A 20135-nucleotide genomic window follows, 5' to 3' on the forward strand; every position below is an offset into this window, starting at 1 on the left:
AAACAATATGAAATGACTTGTATTTACACACTTGAAGATTTTCTTATGAGCCTGCCAAGCTAATGTCTGTCTGTCGCATTGTTTACGACTGATTGATGTATTTACTATGGTAACCAATGTTCTAGAGTGTAATTTCTTTTCTTTTTAATCACCTACATAAGTAGTCATTGCACTTCAAAGAAACTCATTATGTATGAAGTGCTTTGAGATGCTTCTGAGAGTGGTGATAAGTTGCTATATAAATGCAAGTCTTTTTCTTATGTGGGGCTTAAGACATTAGTGAAATCTCTCACTTATAATATGATTAAATTGCAGTGGTGATCTTCACCATTCTAGCTGAGGGATTTCATTTGGATAATTAGAACTGCTATAGCCCCTTGTTTGCTTAGTTATCTGAAACTAATGCATTTACCTTTTATTAAATCCATTCTGATATCATGCACACACCATTTACCTGATACTTTATCTGTCAAAAATGCTTGGAAATAGTGGGTACACATTTTAATGTATTTTTTTTTACAATCTGCAGGATATGAGCTGACATTTCAAATAATTTGATGAATAGATGAATTTCAGAGTAGTTTTACAGATTTGCAATATTAGTTAAATATTATTGCATCAAACAAAAACTGGAACATTCATCACGTTGATTGACAGAATCAGATGAGCTTAGCCTCTTATTAAATGACTAAAACCCCAAACATTAGAAAGAAAAAAAAATCCAAACTAAGCATTAGTAAAACTAAATTTTTTTTATCACTATTTTGCTGCATAAACACTAACAGGTAAATACTATTTTAATATATTATTTATACTTCTTGGGGCAAAGCAGCTGTAAGACACAGGCTTGCATTATTGTGAAACTACAGAGGTGAAACATGATTCATTACTTTTGACTTCAGATACAGCTCAGCACATGGTGTTTTTAGTCTTTTTCTACTTCTTCAGGCATAACATTTTAGTTTAGGATATTTTAGCAATTCTTCTGTGGAATTTTGATGGTGATGGTCTTAACCTCGGTGTACTCCTGGAGACCATATTCTCCCCTAGACAAAAAGAATAATATTCAGTAATGTTGTTCAGATGCTCAAAATTCCTATTCATCTGTAGGTCATTACATAGCTGTATTTGATGACTTTGGTCCTAACTTTCTGCGACCAGCAAATTTAGGACTACATTTATCCCCAAGTCCACAGTAAAGTGGACTGACTTGATTGAACTTAATGAGGCAAGTCCCTCTTCATTACAACTGGCTCCCTCCACATGGAATGCATCAGCAGTGCAATTGTTTGCCAGTTGTGAAATCCAGCTGTCTAGCTGCATTCAAAGGGTTGTTGTTGGCTCATAAAGAGACAATATTGGCACTGTAAACAAACTGTTGAATGGGGACATGTCTGCAAGTAGTAATGTGAGCTAAACTGCTCCTTTCACTATCAACGAAGTACCTATTACAAGAGATATACCTTTTTTGGAGTAGGAAGTGATGCTCTCAAAGGCAATGGTGAAAGCTACACTAATTATAGTTTCCAAGGTCCATTGTACTTGAGAGTAACTAAGGAAGGAGTATTCCAAAGTCCAGAGAAAAACTAAGCTAAGCGCGCCCTTAATTGTATGAATACTTGCTTTTCTTCTGCTCCCTAAAGGTGAGGGTGCAGGGAATAACCCTTCTATGTTGCACTCTTGCACACAACTGAAGATGGAGGATACAACTGCATCAAAGCACTGTAACGTTTCATGCATGTCAGTTTCAAGTTCCACCTGCAAAAACAACCACGATAACTCTCACACAAAGTCTTGGCCCAGAAGAGAGATTGTTTGGGATTCCTTTTATCATTTTTGTTGTGGTCAACTTAAAGTTCAGGCTGCACACAAGGAAAAACTGTAGGTTAAATTTTTGAAGCCTCCTAAAGATGGGAGTGGAGGCAGGGGGTGTGGCTCTGAAAATAACAGCTCGCGGCAGCATGCCAATTTCAATAATGAGGGGGCGAGTGGGACAGGAATCCTGCTTCCCCTCCAATTCAGGCCAATTAGGATAGTATTAAACACTCATTAAGAGGTTATCCATGCCTGCAGGAATTGACCAGCAGCAAGGCTTGGCCTAAATAGCCAAGTGGTTACGGTACTGGGTTTGTAACCCTAAGATGAAGAGTTCAAATCTCACAATGGCAAACTATGAAACAATGTAACTTCATCTGAAACAGATGGAAACGGGTTTGTACTCAAAAGAGTTATATACATTGGAAGTAAAAGTGTTCTACCATATCAAAGAGGGGCTTTCTGTACGGACTGCTGCTGCACACCTTCCATTTTCCTTCTCCGTCGCCCGGACATACCCTGGCGTGCCTTGTTGCCGTCCGGCGGCGGAGGCCCCCAATGGGAGGCCCTCTACAGAGGTGTCCTCCCCCTTTCTATCGGGGACCTGGGTTGGAGGGTGTTGCATGCAGCAGTCCCCTATAATAAGAGGATGCATAGGTTCACGGACTCTCAGGACATGTGCCCTTTTTGCGGTCTTGTGGAGTCCGTGGACCATGTATACATAGGGTGTTGTAGGCTGCACTCCCTTTTTAGTTACTTGAGAAACCTTTTATTGATGTTTTGTTTGCACTTCAGCCCCACGCTCCTGATCTATGGGCACCCGGTGCGGAAGGGGGTTGGGAAGGAGGAGGACCTCCTCGTGAACCTGCTCCTGGGCCTGGCCAAGTTGGCCATTAACAGGTCCAGGCAGCGGGCGATCGACGAGGGGAGTCCCGCCCGATTGTTTGTCCCTCTTCCGCGGCTACGTTCGCTGCCGGATGTCCCTGGAGAGGGAGCACGCAGTGTCTGCTGACACTCTCGAGGCCTTCCGTGCTCGGTGGGCACCGCGGGGACTGGGGTGTTTTGTTGACCCCTTTAATCACATTTTGATTTCAAGTTTGTAAGGTTCCTTTAAACTTTGTCCTTGGTTTTACAGCTGACCTGAATTAGGGGCTGTGCCTGATTTATCCCAATTTTGTTGATTTTGTTTTCATTTAAAAGATTATCAAGAGTTCAAATCTCACAATGGCAAACTATGAAACAATGTAACTTCATCTGAATAGGAACAGATGGAAACGTGTTTGTACTCAAAAGAGTTACAACCAAGTCCAGAGGGGTGAATAATTTCCTTTCCTTCCACTCTGGAGGTTGGTTATAACAGAGTTTGACCAGCAGAAAGCAAGTCAATACAGAATGGGAAGTCAGTCATGGCTACCCCAGGACCTCATAAGAGGGTCAGTGGGGCAAAAAGGGGATTGGTAAGGGGATGCCCTTGGCATTGCACAGGTGACAGGGAGAGTGCCTGGGCTTTTAATGGGTTATATGCCCTGGCATCACAGGGGCAGAAGAGTCAGGGACAAGGCTGCCATGGACAATTGAGCAGCCATCTGCCCAGAAGGTAGGGTCCAGCTGGCAATTGGGGCATGACAGTCTGATTTTGGCCCCTGCAGCGATGAGGGGCCACACTCTGCAGGAAAAACCAAGGATCAGGAGGACACAGGAGAGGAAAGAAGAACAGAAAGGCAACATAGGCCAAGCTCATAACACAGATCCACTGCCAAAGACAGAGGACTTGGAGATAACCAAGACTCAGTGCCACAGGAGACTGTAACTCTCCAGGCAGATGGTCACTAGGATCTGTGTCCTTGTCACAGAAGATCCCACACTTCACAGTATTAGTTTCCATGCCCTGCCAATAGTCGCCAAAATCACTGTGGCTTTGAACTTCTTCACTTCTGGCTCCTTCCAAGGATCAGCTGCAGACCTTAATGCTGCCTTTGCCAGAGCTGGACAGCACACTCATTTAAAGATTGACATGGCCTCGCAGAGACATAGGGAGGTAGGTTTTGCCTCATCATTGGATTCTCTCAGGTGCGGGGTATCATCGATTGTACCACATGGCCATTAAAGCACCCAGTGACCAGCCATAAAATTCATCAATAGGAAGAACTTCCACTCTTTCAGTGTTTAGTTGGCCTGTATTAGGAAGTAGAGATAGTTGTAAGTATTTACATCTGTATTTATAGGTGTTAGAAACAAGATATAGCTTTAAGTTTATTTTTTTTTTAATTTACGTGTTGAGAAAGGTGAATCTGGGGTTTGGTTTCATTTTAGAGGTTTTGTGAAATGGAGCCCAAAAATCTCTAAGCTCTGTTTGTATACCTGCATTTCTAAATAGGTTTTACAACTCTTGAAGTGGTTTAGGGAAGTTAAAGCAAAGTAGAAAAACTGTGCTGTCGCCGAGCAACAGGAGGCCCACCCAGAGAGGCAGAGAGAAACAAGAGAGCAGTTTGAGTTCAGTTGATCTATGGATGCCACAGAGTGAGGAAACTGACCAGGAGAGTGAATTGCAGAGAGCAGATTTCCCAAAAGAACAGAAGGAAGTCCCAGAAAGTGGCGACAAAAGAAAGTCCCAGGAAGACAGTTAAGTCAGGGAACAAGAACAGGAATTAGGAACAGGTCCTGTTCAGTGAAGCTGTAGTAAGGAGCAGAGGAAAAGGCTCTGAATTTAGGAAAGAAAATTACAGGAGAGCAGATTCAAGGCAGAGTGGGCTTGCAAAAATACAGAAGATCCAAGGAGACAGCCAAAGCTTGGTGACTATGAAGCAGCAGTGTTCTATGGCATGGCTGAGTATCTGAGAGAGAGTGCATGGAAAGCAAAGCTTGAATGCACTTGTCGACCTGGGGAGAGGAACATTGGAAGGAAAGATCAAAACCCTGGAGATCGAAGATTGTGGAAGGCATCCGAGAGAAAGCGCAGTTTGGGAGGAGATTCCAAAGTGAGTTCTTTGAGACTGGAGATTGGAAACCCTTGTGTGAAAGACAGAGTTCAGTGAGATTGGTTGGCCCACAGTGTAACAAGCATCTGGGACGAGTTGATGAGAAATCCATAGCGTTTGTGTGTGGTGGTATCTGTCACTTTATGTCAGAGTGTGGTGTGTCTGTCCACAGGTCGCTTATTGGTTTACATGGACTGTATACTTACTGTGAACATTAGAGTATAAGATAGATTTTGTAACTTGTGTTACTCTTACGAATCTGTATAAATCTATAAAGGTATGGTAATGGGCAAAGGAGTAGTGTAATATAGTTAATCTTTTTCGTGTTTAATAAATGTTTTATTCTTTTGTTAAAAGTTCATCAGCAGACTCTGTGGGCAGAATCATCCCAGATTCGCACTAAGCGTGGTAGCAGGCGGGTAAAACGTTTTACCTGCCGGCCGCAAAGGCGGTTTTTCGCACAATGACGTCTCAAACCTACCGCATTAATTATGTGGGAAACACACCGCTTTCATAGCGGGATGGCTCTCATTGGCACATCATACCATCACCTCACTGTTTCAGCACGCCGGGTGCCGTATTTAAGGTCCAGCCACAAGCACACCTCTCAGTGCTTCCAGCACACAACTGCTGCAAAGACATGGCTCTGAAAGGCAAAAAGACTGCAGCCCCCAGGTTCAATGGTGCGTCCCTCGAGCGCCATTTGGATGCAGTGGAGGCTCGCCATGATGTTCTCTACCCCCTCTGGCTGCAGGATAGGCAGCAACACCACCAATCTGGCTTGGAAGGCGGTGGTCAGCGCTAATGCCCTGCAAAAGAGGGCATCGACCCAGTGCCGCTAAATGGGTAAATGTTCTCATCATTCCGTCATGGTAACTCACTCTTCTTCTCACTATCAACTCGCACTCACAAACCTATCAGACATCCACAGGGATCTCACACCTCAAGGAACAATACCACTAACTCTCACGTACATCCTCACATCTCCATCAGACTCATACCCTCTTGAGCTCACGTCTCCATCCTGTCCATGGCTCCGCTCACCACACAAATATTCTATGCAGTGCCATGTGTCCTTCTCACACACTCTTCATCTGTTTTCATGCAGGAGAAACCTGCTCACATCAGCAGGGAGTGGTCCCAGCCCAGGGATGGACTGGCCCACATTAGACCCCTCACTCATTTTGAGGAGTGTGCCAATGCACTGACTGGTGAGGACGTGGACTGTGCCTGCAGTGATGGTAAGGTTGGCGGTGAACACTCTCGTAAAGATCCTGCGCCACATCATCCTTCTCTCAACGCCAATGAGTGCTCTCTCTCCTGCTTTTGACCCTGCTGCCATGCACTACTTATCTCTACTTTGGTTCACAGGGAGCTCTGCCAAACGACTGACACCCTCAGCCAGCCAGTCCCTCAGCCCCATTCACGTCCTCACCTCCAGCCAAGAGGACACCCCTTCCATTGAAGAGCTGGAAATAAGCAGACTGGAAGACCTGTCACAACACCTACCCACACTCTCCATCAACGCAGAGACACACACCTCGGTGGGACCTTGATCTAGAGCGAGCTTGGGTTAACAATCTGGTGGTCATCCCACAAACACATGTCCGCAGCAGTAGGAGGCAGGTTCGACCGAGCTCCTCAGCACTTGGAGGATTGCTGGGGAAGAGGCATCTGTGAGGTCCAAGTCAGATGTTGAGCCTCTAGATTTAGCCTTCCAACTCATCCTGGAGAGGAGAGTCACAGAAGGCATGGGAACATCAACAGAGCTGTAGGAAGCCCTCAACAGAGTGGCATGTGGGTCAGAGGAGTGTGTCTGCCTGCTCTCTGGTGAAGTGGTCCCCACATATGCGTGTATGATAGTCTCAACGGGGGGGGATGGCGAATGCCATAGAGAGCCTGGTCCAGCACTGAGTTCCTACAGTGGCAATGAGAGAGGGAAACAGGGCACCTTGACATCCCTCTAGGTGCTTCTTCCCCTCAGGAGTCAGGCCGGGGCCCCCGGGCATCTGAAGGAAGGAGGAGCAGCAGCTGGACACCCCTGGGTCATCCATTGAGGAATCTCAGAGGCTGCCCTCTCCCTCTGAGTCCCCTTTGCCTGTGAGCCCCTCAACCTTGTCCTCTGTCACTGCAGAGGGAACAGTTGGCCAACTAGTGATTCTTGGAGGGAGAAGTGTCTGTGGGGCAGGGCCTTTCGGAGCTTCGTTCAAGCACCGCCACCGCCCCCCCCAACATTCATGCAGATCCTTCACGTAGTATACTCACCTCAATGTCCTTTCAGTTATTCATTTGAGCTGACCTGCATCTCCGCCTAGCCACTGATCACACTCCCATGCAGCACCTGATCTCACCCACCATGACTTTTGTTTCACTTTTAATTTGGACAGCATGGTCTGGATTAGGTTTGTCATGTGTTCCCCTCCCCCAGTCACCCATTTCCTTTCCCCCATCACAGTTGACACCCATTCCCCCCCCCCCCACCCCGGCATCACCTTCCACCTTCCCTCCATGACCTACCAGCCACAACCCTTTTCCAGGTGAGCGTGTATGATCCCTTCCTTCCTGAAAATCCCACTCAATCCATATTCACCTCACCGGCCTCCTCCTTCCCACCCCCAGGGTCCGTGTCTGCCTCTGAGTCCACCCTCGCTGTTCCTTCTACTGCTACCATTGAGCACTCATCCTCCCACCCTACTGCCTCACTCTGCCCTCGGTCATTCTCACCAATACCTCATACCACGCCCACCCTTAGTTTGCTCCCCAGGAGTTATACATGGACGCATCATAAACCTCCCTTGCACATTCACCTGGACATTCCCTGCCGCACCCCTGGAACCTACTCTTCTCTGGAACCCCTCACCACACACCCCCCCACCCCCGCTTAATCCATCCATGCCCCCAGATTCCGACTCCCTGCTTAGTCCTTTGCCCTTCCTGACTCCCTCAGATACCCTTACTCCTTCCATCACCCTTTGTCCTCAACCCCCCCAACTCCTTCCTCCAGCCTTACCTCTTCCTTCGGTCTCACATCCTCCAGCTTTACTCCTTCCCCCTTTCTGACTTTCTCAGACAACCTCACTTCTTTCTCCAGCTTTACTCCTTCCACCTTCTCAACTCCTTCCTCCACCCTTACTTCTTCCTTCACCCCCTCCCCTCTCTGCACTCCTTCCCCCTCCCAGGCTCTTTCCCCTCTCCATACTCCTTCTCCCCTGGACACCTTCTCCTTTCCGCATTGCTTCCCCATCCTGAACTCCTTCCCTTACACCTTCCACCACCCCCCTCCAGTATACCTGCCTCCCCAGTTGTCACCTTCTCCCCTGTTACCCCCTCCTCCCCCTTACTTCCAACCCAACCTCAAACCCCGACACCTTCATTCCACCCCCCCAACCTCACCTCCCCAACACCTTCATTCCCCCCACTCCCAACCTCAACCCCTTGACACCTTCATTCCCCCCATCACCTCTTCCTCTCCCAGTTGATCCAAGACCTTCCTTTCCCAACCCCTCGACCATCATCCATTGTGAGCATCAACAGTGACTTTCCAACTTCGTGAGTTGCTTTGCAGTGGAGCCATGTCCATGAGAATCCATCCATGGATATTCCTGCAGGATCCTGTTGCTGTCAAGTTCCAGTTTCTTCTGCTCCTCGGATGTCCACGATGTGAGCAAGACCCTGGCGGTAAGTCTCAACTTTTGCACGTCATAGTTGTCAACCACTGATGTAGATAGACAATCCAGCAGTGGTGGAGGGGGGTGTGGATGAGTCTGGTGGGCTGGCCTTATAATGATATGCTGATGTATTAAAGTGAGGTTCCCGACGTCCGATTGTGGGGAACGCAACCCGCCATTGGCGGACGGATTGAACTATCGCAAGCTGGTTTCACGACGTCATTTGGCCTTCTCATCATATTGTCCGCTGACACCATCGAACACGCCCAACGCCAGCAGGCACGGAAAATTCCGGCCTGTGACTCTGTTTAGTAACTGCCCTCAATGTTTCTAAACAAAATGAAAGTTAGGATCTATCAAGCCAGGTTCCACTCAGGAATCTGACTTGTCCAGTAGTAACATCAGCTGGGATCATAACATCTGCAACCACAACAAGAGCTTCCTCCATGTGTGTGTCACTTTCCTGGCAGCTGCCATGACTCCTTCATCCCTCTCTGCCTCCAACTCCTGAAGTACATGGATGGAAACAAAGGAAATCGCTTGAAAAATGACTATACTGCCCTTTTCCGGAGCCCCAGACAGAGACACAGAGGCAGTGCAACCAATGCCACCTGCTCAGCAGGACAACCACTGAGAAGGCTATTGGCCTTCCAAAGTTACGATTCCGGTGCCTGGACCAGTCAGGTGGTGCCCTCCAATACTGTCTTTTAAGGGTCTCGGTGGTTGTGGGACTGCTGCGCTCACCATTACATGACTATTCAGAGAATTGTAGATCTGGAGGACAGTCAGGCCCTGGAAGGTGCTGGACCACTGTGGGAGGAGCAGGAGCTGAGAGGAGGAATTAGAGACATGGGAGATAACACTGATAGGAGAGGTGCCTCTGTTGCTCAATGAGGTGGCCACCTTCTCTAATCCTTTGGGAAGAGGACCTCCATTCTCTCCCTCATGGCCTGCAGTCTTAGGTCCAGGTTGGCATCAATGAAGTGAGAGTCTGCCCTGCCCTGAATACCAGCCTCTGGCTCCCTTGTGGCATCTTGCTTCCCTTTGGTGCAGTGAAAGGCTTTGGGACAAACTACAGATCCCAAACTCAGTGATGGCTGCCATGGAGAGTCTAAATGAGTCCCACATTTCATCTGCTCCACCTCCATTCTGCCCCCAATGGCTCAAAGCAGACAGGAAATCTGCCTCCATATGAATTCACCCCTGTGAAAATTTGGACTTTAATTAGTTTCCCACTGGAGATTGGTTTATGACCCCAAAAACAGGGCCGGCTCCTGTTTCTCACCTCCATGATGAAAAGTCAGCCCTCCATCACTGCCGCTGAGATACTCGGGATAGATCTCCTGCGACATAACTAGGTATGAATGGTGTTTGTAAACATGAGCCCTTAAGTATTTACAGCAATGCAATATTCCCTAGGTGTCTTTGGACCTGAAAATTCAATTTCATGAATGTGTCCTCCTCATCCAATTCATGCAACATCATGGGAATGGCCAGAAAGTATTCTCATCAATTGCAGCTTTGTTAATTACGTTTTGTACTACTGCAGAAATTATCAAGATTCCAGGAAAATGCACCTTACCAAACTGAAAGTTTCAACAAAAATGTAAAAGGAGGAAAATGAATGACTGCAAGATGCTCAATGCATAAGCGGAGAAATGTTCACTGGCAAAAATATGAACTCCTGAACTCAGTGATAGCAACTGCAACCTGATGTTAAGAGAGACTACAAGGAAGAAAAGTTTATTTCCAAGACATAGCCTTCATATAGGGGCAAGGTGCAGGACAAAGAACAGGGTGACCAGGATTGCCGGATTCAATATGGGACCCGATTTTCATATTGAAATGAGGCTTGTGCATGACTGCAGCAGAGCCTCCTTCTATTCAAAAAATAATTACACGTTGGAATATTCAGCAAAAGATCCAAGCGATGCTCCATTCCAGCAAGGTGCCATAATGTAACCGAAGCCTCAGAAAATCTGAACCATTGCAACAACCTAGGCCAGACGGAACTGAAACTTCCTGCCTGAAGTGAATGGACCTTTGGCTGGTCCTTCAAATTTTTTCGTCCTGCCTGCGATGATTCCCACTGGGGGCAGGACCGGAAAATCCCGCCCCTAGAGTTGGTGCTGCTATTAAAATATGTACCTTAATCCCATATTTGGGAGAAATTCATTCACATATTGCTGGAGGGGTGTAGTCTAATGTCGATTCACCTACCACTTATATTGAAGAGCGCTGCAAAGGCTGCATAAATCAAGAACACAGGTAGTGGCCTGTGAATCTGCCAGGCAGGTGAATCAAGGCTACAACACCAAAAAATTTCTCCCCAATAGAGTTCCTGTTAAAATTGGTGTAATCATAATCCAAACTTTAACCTTTGCTTTTCTTTTCTTAGTATTTTCAAGTTTTCCTATTGTCTATAGACCTCTTGACTCTGCAAGGTAGAAAATGTAATTCACATCCTTCCCTCCACCAATGCACAACTTAATGTATTCCCTTTATATAAATTTGCACATATTTTGCAACACACAATGACATTGAACTAGAAGTGTGCACACGTCTTAAATATGAAAATATATTTTTTTCAATACTTACATTTCTCTACCATTTCCAGACATTTTAAATCCACCAAAAGGACTCTGAACATGCATGGCATTATAGCAATTAACCCTGTGGGAATATTAATATATTTACCAGTGCAATCAATGCAATAGAACTTCCTGTTCATATATAGCTCGGTAGAATGTTACCATATTCTATAAATACTTCAAAAAAATGCTTACCACACAGTTCCAGCTTGCAGAGCTGAAGCCACGGTAAATGCTTTATTAATATCTTTGGTGAAAACTGCAGCAACTAAGCCATAATGGGTATTGTTGGCTCTCTTGATAACTTCATCTACTGTTTTAAACTTGATAATTTGTTGCACTGGCCCAAAAATCTATTTTTTTATATAAAGGAGGAAATAAATTTTAAGGAAACAAGAATTAATGCGCAATCATTTTATCAATCATTGTACACTGGTACCGTATTAACTACTAGTATAAATACATTAATCATGTTTAAGGTGCATTGTTATATAACTTATGTCATTTTGTTTTCTTGCTTTTCCTTTTTAAAAAAAATTAAGTAACTCCCTCAACACACTTGGGTGAAGAACTGTTCTGGTCACTATGTGTCGTGACATTCACAAAGAAACTGCATAATTTCACTACACCCAATAGACATGTAATCCTTCCTCATTGTGGGTACTTCATAACTTTGGCAAGTGATGATTTCTACTATGTGGTGACATTAAACAGTATTTATGTGTCCTATTGATTACTGTGGGTGCCAGATGAGGCAACATCAAGGTCTCATGGTCAAACAGTCAATGCTTTGTTGAATTTTGATTTGAAAAAATATGGAACCCTGTTGATGCCCATAGAGTCATACACAAGTGTGGTACTTGTCTTAAGAACAGAGGATCAATATTTGAAAATCAAGGGAAAATAGTCAGCAGTGTTATAAGATTGCTTGTTATGGCAAAGCAAATATGAATTAAATCAAGATAACCAAAGAACTGCAGAACATTAAGTTAAGAAATAATGAAGAAGGCAGTAACATTGATGACCCAAAGGCTGGTACTATTTGAAGAACAACCAGGATTAATTAGTCTATCGTTAATCATGTTTTTAAATATCATATAAAAACATGTATTCACGTTGAAGTTTAAAAACATAACCTAATTTGGAGATATTGTAGCTATCTTCAAAAAAACTGAATCCAATTTTTCTCACAATATTCCCATTTTTTAAGTTAGCTGATATTGTTTTTTTAAAAAAAATCAGCTTTAATGATCTGGTCTACAGATGTTATGGCTGTTTTAAGTAGTATTCTGGGACTAGTACCAGGAGGAACGCTTCTCTTATGAGATAGCACCATGCCAGCCTATCCTCCCCAACACGGAGCATGCCTCCAATAGGAAATTCTGGCTTTTATCAGCCTGTCTGAGAGCTGAGGAAGCTCTCCCTTTGAGGGTATATTGGAATTAAACATCATTTAAGGCCAGCATTCTTACTGAGGCTGCTGTGTTAGAACTAATGGGTCATGAAAGCGAATACTTCTGCTATGAAACAAAATAATAATAACCTTCCCTTTTCTGATGAATTATTTAAGAGTGCAAGTCTAAAATGCAGAGCAGTATTAGAAGCTGGCATGTGCAAATTTACATTACCTCTTCCTTGGCTATGCGCATTTCATCTGTAACCTCTGAGAAAACTGTTGGCTGTATGAAGAAACCTTTATCTCCCCATGGCAAACCTCCACATTCCAGCTTGGCTCCTTCCTTCTTCCCACTCTCAATTAAACTGAGAATTTTATCATACTGCTCTTTGTCAATCTGTCAAAATGTTATTACAAAAAAATAAAGGACTACATTTAGCACACAAAGTATTATAATGATGATCACATAAGCATCTGAGAATATTTTATCTCCAATAAATTTTTGTATGGGATTATTCTGTGCAAAAATGGTTATTGTAGCAATTACGTGAAAGTTAAATTTACAAGAAAAGAATAATGTTTGCCTTACTTGATCACCCTTTGCAGAAATTCAAATATTTGAAAATTTAAAATATAAAGTGTGTCAGGAGTGGCTGAGTCAGTAGCAATCTCACCTCTGAACCAGAAGACTGTAGGTTCAAGTCATGCTACTGGATGTGAGCCAAAAATTAAGGCTAACACTCCAGTGCAGTCCTGAGGTATGCTGCACTGCTGGAGGTGCTATGTTTTGGATGAGTTTAAACCCAGGCCCCATTTACCCCCTCTGATGGGCATAAAGGATCCCATGGCACTATTTTGAAGAAAAGCAAGCGTGCTATCCCCATTGTTTTGGCGAATATTTATCCATCAATCAACATCACAGGAAAAGACTATCTGGTAAATTTCACACTGCTGCTTATGGGAGTCTGCTCTTTGTTATTTCACTCCCAAACCAATTGGTGAAGTATGAAACTAGATGCTAATACTTTTCTTGATACTAGGTTTATTTACAGAATGCAGCATTACAAATGTCTGCTTCCTTCCTACTAACCCAGTGTCCAAGCAGTCTCTCTTTAGAAATGCTCTAAGTACTTAATTAAACAATGCCAATCACCTGTGTATCTTAACAATATAATTAACATACTATTAACACTGTGTACAAATTGACTGCCTCATTTCCTATATTACAACAGTGACTACACTTCAATGAAAGTAACACCATTGGCTGTAAAGTGCTTTGGGACATATGTTGGTACAAAAGGTGCTGTATAAATACAAATCTTTCTTTTTATTTTTGTCTGAAATGACAACTTGCTTTGCATTTACAGCATTTTCTATACTTTCACCCAGATTTACAGAATTCACAGTTTTTATTTTTATCTTACTGATTTTGGTCTGTTTGTTAACAAACACAAAAGTTCTCCTGTGCCATAAAGTTACATTACTTTAATTTTAAGGTTGGACCATTTGTTCCATAATTAATCTAGAACTCTGTATATGTACAGTGCTGTTTGATAATTATTTTCATTGAAATTAAAGACATTTTCAGGTCCTTGTGCTAATTACTTATTAAGTCTGAGACATATATTTAATTTAAACATGGTGGGAAGGTTTTCAGATTGGGGTGAAGCAGTGGCTACCACTATCAAACAACTCTACTACTATTTTCTTAAAAAAGAAGAAAGAGTTTGCATTATGTAGCACATTCTATGGGCTCAGGCTATCCCTGAGAACTTTATAGTTCATGTTATGGATGCAAATTCAGTGGCCAATTTGTACACAGCATTGTCCCACCAAACACCAGTGAGTTAAATGGTCAGGTAATCTCTTTTTGCTGGTATTGACTGAGGTAGAAATGTTGACCAGGACAATGGAAGAACTTTCTTTCTCCATTTTGAATAGTACCACAGGATCTGACTTCAGGAGGCCCCCAAACCACTTCACTGTCAATCAAATCCTTTTGAAGTGTAGTCATTGTTGTAAATTGAGATATTAGGAACAAAAGAGGAAGTAGCAGAAACAAGTGATCCAGCAGGAAAGGAGTTGGCACCGGGAAAGCCACCAGGGGCTAGAATGAGAAAGGAAATGGACCAGGAATGGAAAAAAGCAGCAGTAATGAGAAAGGATCCGTAGCTAGAGAGCTGGCAGTACCTAGAAGAAAACAAGATTTCTGTATTAATGAAGAACTTTACTGTAGCAGTTGACTTCCTCCCCAAGAGTTTCATACCTCTCCCACCAATATTCCTTCTAAGCCACACAGCAATCTGAAAGTTCCCACACAAGCTGTTCACAAGTTGCCCCCTTTATGTTGTGGCTGTGCAAAAATATTTAAAGGAGCTGCACAGTTAAAGAAATTGCCCTAGTACTTAAAAAAAAATAGAGGATACTTTGCCCCTGACTACTCCTAGCTCTTTAGCTGTCATTCATTCTGTTGCCTCACCCACTACTGATTCTACTAATGCTGTTGGATAGGTGATTGAGGCAAGGCTGTGCCAATGTTTATTGCAGCCGAGAAAGTGAGCACATGCTAGGTTCTAAACATTTTCTTAGGAAAAGCCCAACTGATTCACTGATGTCCTTCAGGGAAGGAATCTATCACTTCATCCTGCTCTGGCCTGCATGCAACACTAGTCTACACCATGTAATTGACTCTTAATGATCTCTGAAGTAACTACTCAATTATACAAGCAATCATTCATCAAGAGAAATGGCCATCGCCTTCTCGGGACAAATCGCAGGCATCTTGTCCCCATATCCTGAGAAATTAAAAAAGTTATGGCACTGACTTTCCTCATTGTGAGTTACAGTGCTGTGACATCTTTAAGAAAAGGTGTCAGGGACGTTCTTGAAGTTCTTCCTTCTCTGCCACTGTAACTGGCATTTATGGCAAAGTTATGACGAATCATCTCCAATGAACTTCCTTTCCAGCATTACATCTGCAGGCTTGTCCAACTCTCAGCCCATGGGCCACATTGCGGCCCCCGAGACCTCTGCACTCGGTCCGCCAAACCTGATGGAAACACAGCTGACTGATGTTTGAAAAATGCCATAAAGGTGCTCAGCCAATCAGAAGCTGAATGAGCCTATCAGCAGCAAATGCAGACATTTGCAGACATGAGCAGTAAACAGTGGGAGGGTAAGATTTAGGTAAGTTCCAAGGCTCGGAGAGCAAGGGTGCGGATCGGGGCCCGAGGGAGCTGGAGTGAGGCATGAGGGAGCTGGAGCAGGGCCCAGGTGAGGAAAAGCAGAGCCCAAGGGAGCTAGAACAGGACATGAGTGAGCCGGAGTGGGGCCCAAGGGGCCAGAGCGGGGTCCACTGGTATCTGAGTGAGTGAGTGAGTGGAGATTGAGAGAGTGAAGGGGATCAAGAGAAAGTGTGAGGGGGGAAAGAGAGGGTGTGAAAGAGTGTGTGAGGGGGAGAATGAGAGTAAGTGAGTGAGGGGGAGAGAGAGTGAGAGTGTGTAAGGGGGTATAGTGTGTGCATTAGTCTGGCTCACTCCCAGTCTCAGGGTTCTCATTCACCGTCACCCCCCCACACAACAACATGCACTCTCACAGTGGGTTTGGGTGAGGGAGTGAGCTGGACACACACACCCTCACCCTATCATATTCTAATACTCATCTTTAATGATTACTCATTTTTAAAAATCAAATCATTGCTTCATTTTTTTTTTTTGCTCAGCAAGTAGTTTCTTCCCATACCTCAGTTTGCTTTTCTGAAATTCATGCTTAATGTTGTGCCAAACCTTATCTCTCCAAAATTTGTTCATCGGCCCCTTGAGTGAGAAAAAATTTTGAAATGTGGCCTCCATGCGAAAAGGTTGGACAAGCTTGCTCCAGAGGGAAATATATGGAAGCTCTCCGTGCATGCTCATTCACATATCCATTGGTGCAAGAATTGGTTGTTAATAGATCCTAACTGCTGCAAGGAACTGAACGAGCAGGAAACCCCTCTGCAGCTTGTGAGATTCAGCAAGCACTGAATGACAAGAAGGTAAGGCAGGAACATTGAATGGCTGTTTTAACCTGAAATAACTACAGAAAGCGTCATACATACGTCAGATTGGAGCAACAGCCAAAAGAAACCGACTAGTAGTTGATGATCCCTCTAACAACTACGGAATTGCACATTGTTTGACATTTGCTGGTCCTGCATACCTCAGCTGGAGGTTCACGGCACGTGCACTTATGGCTGCAGCAAGATGCCATCCAATGTGCTCCACCCCACAAATGTGAGTGCACATCGCAGTTACTATTTCGGAGCTCTAAGGACATTCATAACCACAAAAAGAATGCTAACAAGCTGCTCATCCCTTACGGCTGTTCAGCTCCTCTAACACACAAGTACTGTATTGAGAACCTCAAAGTCCTCCTTCAATTTAACAGCATCACATCCCCACATCTCTTACTTCACCTCATCTATGCCCAATGGTCAGAAAACTCGGGTCAGTCGAGGCTCCCCCTCTTTTGTGGACAAGGTCAGGCATTTTGTAGGGAGGCGCCATATCCTTGATGTGGGAGATGGTGAGGTTGGTGGCATCTTGCCAACAGCAGCTAATTGAGCTCCGCTGTCGTCCTGACTTCCCGCTGAAGCATGTACACGGCCAAAACCTTATCGTTCACTTCTCTCTCCTAAATTGCAAAAAAATGATGCTCACTTATTACAGGCTCCTCTCCTCCCTTTTTACGAATACAACATAGCACAGGAGCAGGAATATAATTGAACTGAACAGCACGATGAGGACCAAGTCCCCCAAGAGTTTCAACTGCATGATACGGTCATTCATCACCTTATTACGAGAGACTAAATAAGCAGCTCTAATGAAAGTGATGGTTCAGTGCACATTAACACAGAGTAGCGTTATGAGAGTTTGTGATCCAAGTTGCCTTTGAGCTTACGAATCAAAGCATCATGGGATGATGCCAAGATCAGGTAAGATGCCTAAGTAAATACAGTGCAGTAACTTTCTAATGCTACAGCTAAATCTGTTATGTCTGTTCACACAGAACACCTCATTCTAAATCTTCCACTGTGATCAGAACACTGCAAGTTAAAGAAATAGAGGTTTGCTTATACAATGAATTATTTCATCCTAGCAAAGAGCTAGACATTAAAATTGCTCCTGCCACAACATTTATTGACTGCATAATTGGTTATAAAAATGGGACATTGTGTATAAACTGGCAATGGAATATTTATCTGTGTTCAATGCTTCTCACATACTTCACTTTTGTAAAGTTTTATAAAAATGGCTGTTGCTTGTTATGACTGACAAGAAGTTATGCAAAATTGTGCATGTTTGAACTTTCTTTATGGAACGTTGCAAATACAGGTAGCTAAAGCTACCAAAAAGGCCAGTGGAAATTTTTTTTTTAGACAGGGATATAGAGAATAAAAGTAGAAGTATTGCTAAACTTATACAAGGACACAGTTAAGATTGCGGTTTGCTACTTTAATGTTCATTAACAAAAAAGCATATAGTTTGGATCAACCAGGACGATTCCAGGATGAGAAAACACAGCTAAGAGACTTGTTTTTTCATTTGTTCATGGGATGTGGGCATTGTTGGCAAGGCCAGCATTTATTGCTCATTCTTAACTGCCCTTGAGAAGGTGATTGTGAGCCACCTGTGCAGTCCCCACAGTATGGTTACACCCACAGTGCTGTTAGGTAAAGAGTTCCAAGATTTTGATCCAGTGACAATGAAGGAATGGCCATATATTTCCAAGTCTGGATAGTTTGTGATTTGGAGGGCAACTAGCGGGTGGTGGTGTTCCCATGTGCCTGCTGCCCTTGTCCTTCCAGGTGGTTGAAGTCCCGAGTTTGGAAGGTACTGTCAATTCTGTACTGCAACTTGTAGATGGTACCCACTGAGCCACAACACATGGTGGTGGAGGGTGTGAATATTTAAGGTGGAGGATGAAGGGCCAATCAAGTGCGCTTTTTTTTCCTGGATGGTGGCGATCTTCTTGGAGCTGCAATCATCTAGATAAGTGGGGGAGCACTCTGTCATGCCATTGATGTGCCTTGTAGATGGTGGAAAGCTTTGGGGAGTCAGGAGTTGAGCTTCTCGATTCAGAATACCTGGCTTCTGACCTGCTCTTGTAGCTACTGTATCTGTATGGATTATATGGCTGGTACAGTTAAGTTCCTGGTTAACATTGATTCTCAGGGTGTTGAATTTGGGGATTCAGCAATGGTGATGCCATTGAATATCAATGGGAGATGGTTAGATTCTTCCTTGTTGGAGATGATCATTGCCTGGCACTTGTATGGTGTGAGGGTTACTTGCTACATATCAGCCCAATGTTGTTTAGGTGTATTTTTTGCATGCACACATGGACTGCCCCATTACCTAAGGAACTGTGAATGAAACTGATTGCTGCGCAGTCATCAACAAACTTCCTCACTTTTGATTTTATAATGAAACAAAGATCTGATGAAGCAGCTGAAGATGGTTGGACCCAGGACACTACCCTGGGGAACTCCTGCAATAATGTCCTGGGGCTGGGATGATCGGCCTCCAACAACAACAACCATCTTCCTTTGTAGGCTCTAAATAGTGGAGTGTTTTCCCCCTGATTCCCATTTACTTCAGTTTTACTGGAGTTCTTTGATGCCACGCTCAGTCAAATGCTGCCTTGATGTCAAGGATTGTCACTTTCAACTCACCTCTGACGTTCTGCTGTTTTTTCCGTGTTTGGACCAAGGCTGAAATGAGATCTGGAGCTGTGTGGTTCAGACAGAATACAACCAGATCATCAGTGAGCAAGTTATTATTGAGTAAAGTGCTGCTTGATAGCACTATCAAAAACACCTTCCATCACTCTGAGATTAGACTGATGAGTGGTAATTGGCTATTTGAATTTTTGATTTTTGTACTTGGGACATACCTGGGGGATTTTCCACTTAGTCGGGTAGGTGCCAGTGCTGTGGCTGTACTGTAACAGCTTGGTTAAAGGGTAGCTGATTCTGGAGCACAAGTCTTTAGTACTACAGCCGGGATGTTGTCGGGGCCCAAATCTTTGCTGTATCCAGTGTGCTCAGCCATTACTTAGTATTGCATGCAGTGAATTGAATTGGCTGAAGACTGGCATCTGTGATGCTGGGGATCTCAGGAGGAGGCTGAGATGTATTATCCACTCAGCACTTCTGACTAAAGATGGTTACAAGCGCTTTAGCCTATCTTTTGCACCGATGTGCTGGGCTCCCCCATTATTGAGAATTGGTCATTCAAGAAGCCTCCTCCACTGGTTAGATTTTTAATCGACCCCCATTTTCTCCCCACTGATGCTGCTTGATCAATTGAGTGTTTCTAGCATTTTCACTATTTCAGATTTCCAGGCTTTGCAGTTTAGTTGTTGTTTAATTGTTGTTGAGTTAGTGTTCTATGGTGTAATTTCAAGGTCAATTACGTTTTGTCTCAAATATAATGATATGCATCTTTCCTTATAATATCCCTTTATATCAGTCATTACTTCTTGTGACTGTGTCACTAATTGTCTCAGTCAAAATGATAACTCAGTAGACTTCCTATAACTCATTGTCTTGGGAAAACAACATATTGCAATCCCTAGTTGCCAGATAATACCGCAATGCTAATGTAACAAAGTTTACTGCTACAGTATCATATTTAAACAGTGATAA

The 20135-nt window shown here is 43.9% G+C and overlaps 1 protein-coding gene across 2 annotated transcripts in view; it reads right to left on the reverse strand.

Moving 5' to 3' along the window:
- Window positions 1-486: 486 nt before the first annotated feature.
- LOC121277285 (retinal dehydrogenase 1-like) overlaps window positions 487-20135 on the reverse strand; it is an 80654-nt gene continuing 61005 nt past the window's right edge. The window contains exons 10-13 of one of the 2 annotated variants that reach the window (XM_041186557.1): window positions 12681-12845; window positions 11248-11405; window positions 11060-11134; window positions 487-1046 (exon numbers count right to left, since the gene is read on the reverse strand). In XM_041186557.1, the coding sequence (XP_041042491.1) occupies window positions 974-1046; window positions 11060-11134; window positions 11248-11405; window positions 12681-12845 (471 nt within the window). In that variant the 3' untranslated portion in view covers window positions 487-973. The remainder of the gene's footprint in view (window positions 1047-11059; window positions 11135-11247; window positions 11406-12680; window positions 12846-20135) is intronic. The other variant, XR_005942849.1, reaches the window with a different exon arrangement.

This window comes from Carcharodon carcharias, chromosome 4 (genome assembly GCF_017639515.1).
Source record: "Carcharodon carcharias isolate sCarCar2 chromosome 4, sCarCar2.pri, whole genome shotgun sequence".
NCBI classification, from domain to species: Eukaryota; Metazoa; Chordata; class Chondrichthyes; order Lamniformes; family Lamnidae; genus Carcharodon; species Carcharodon carcharias.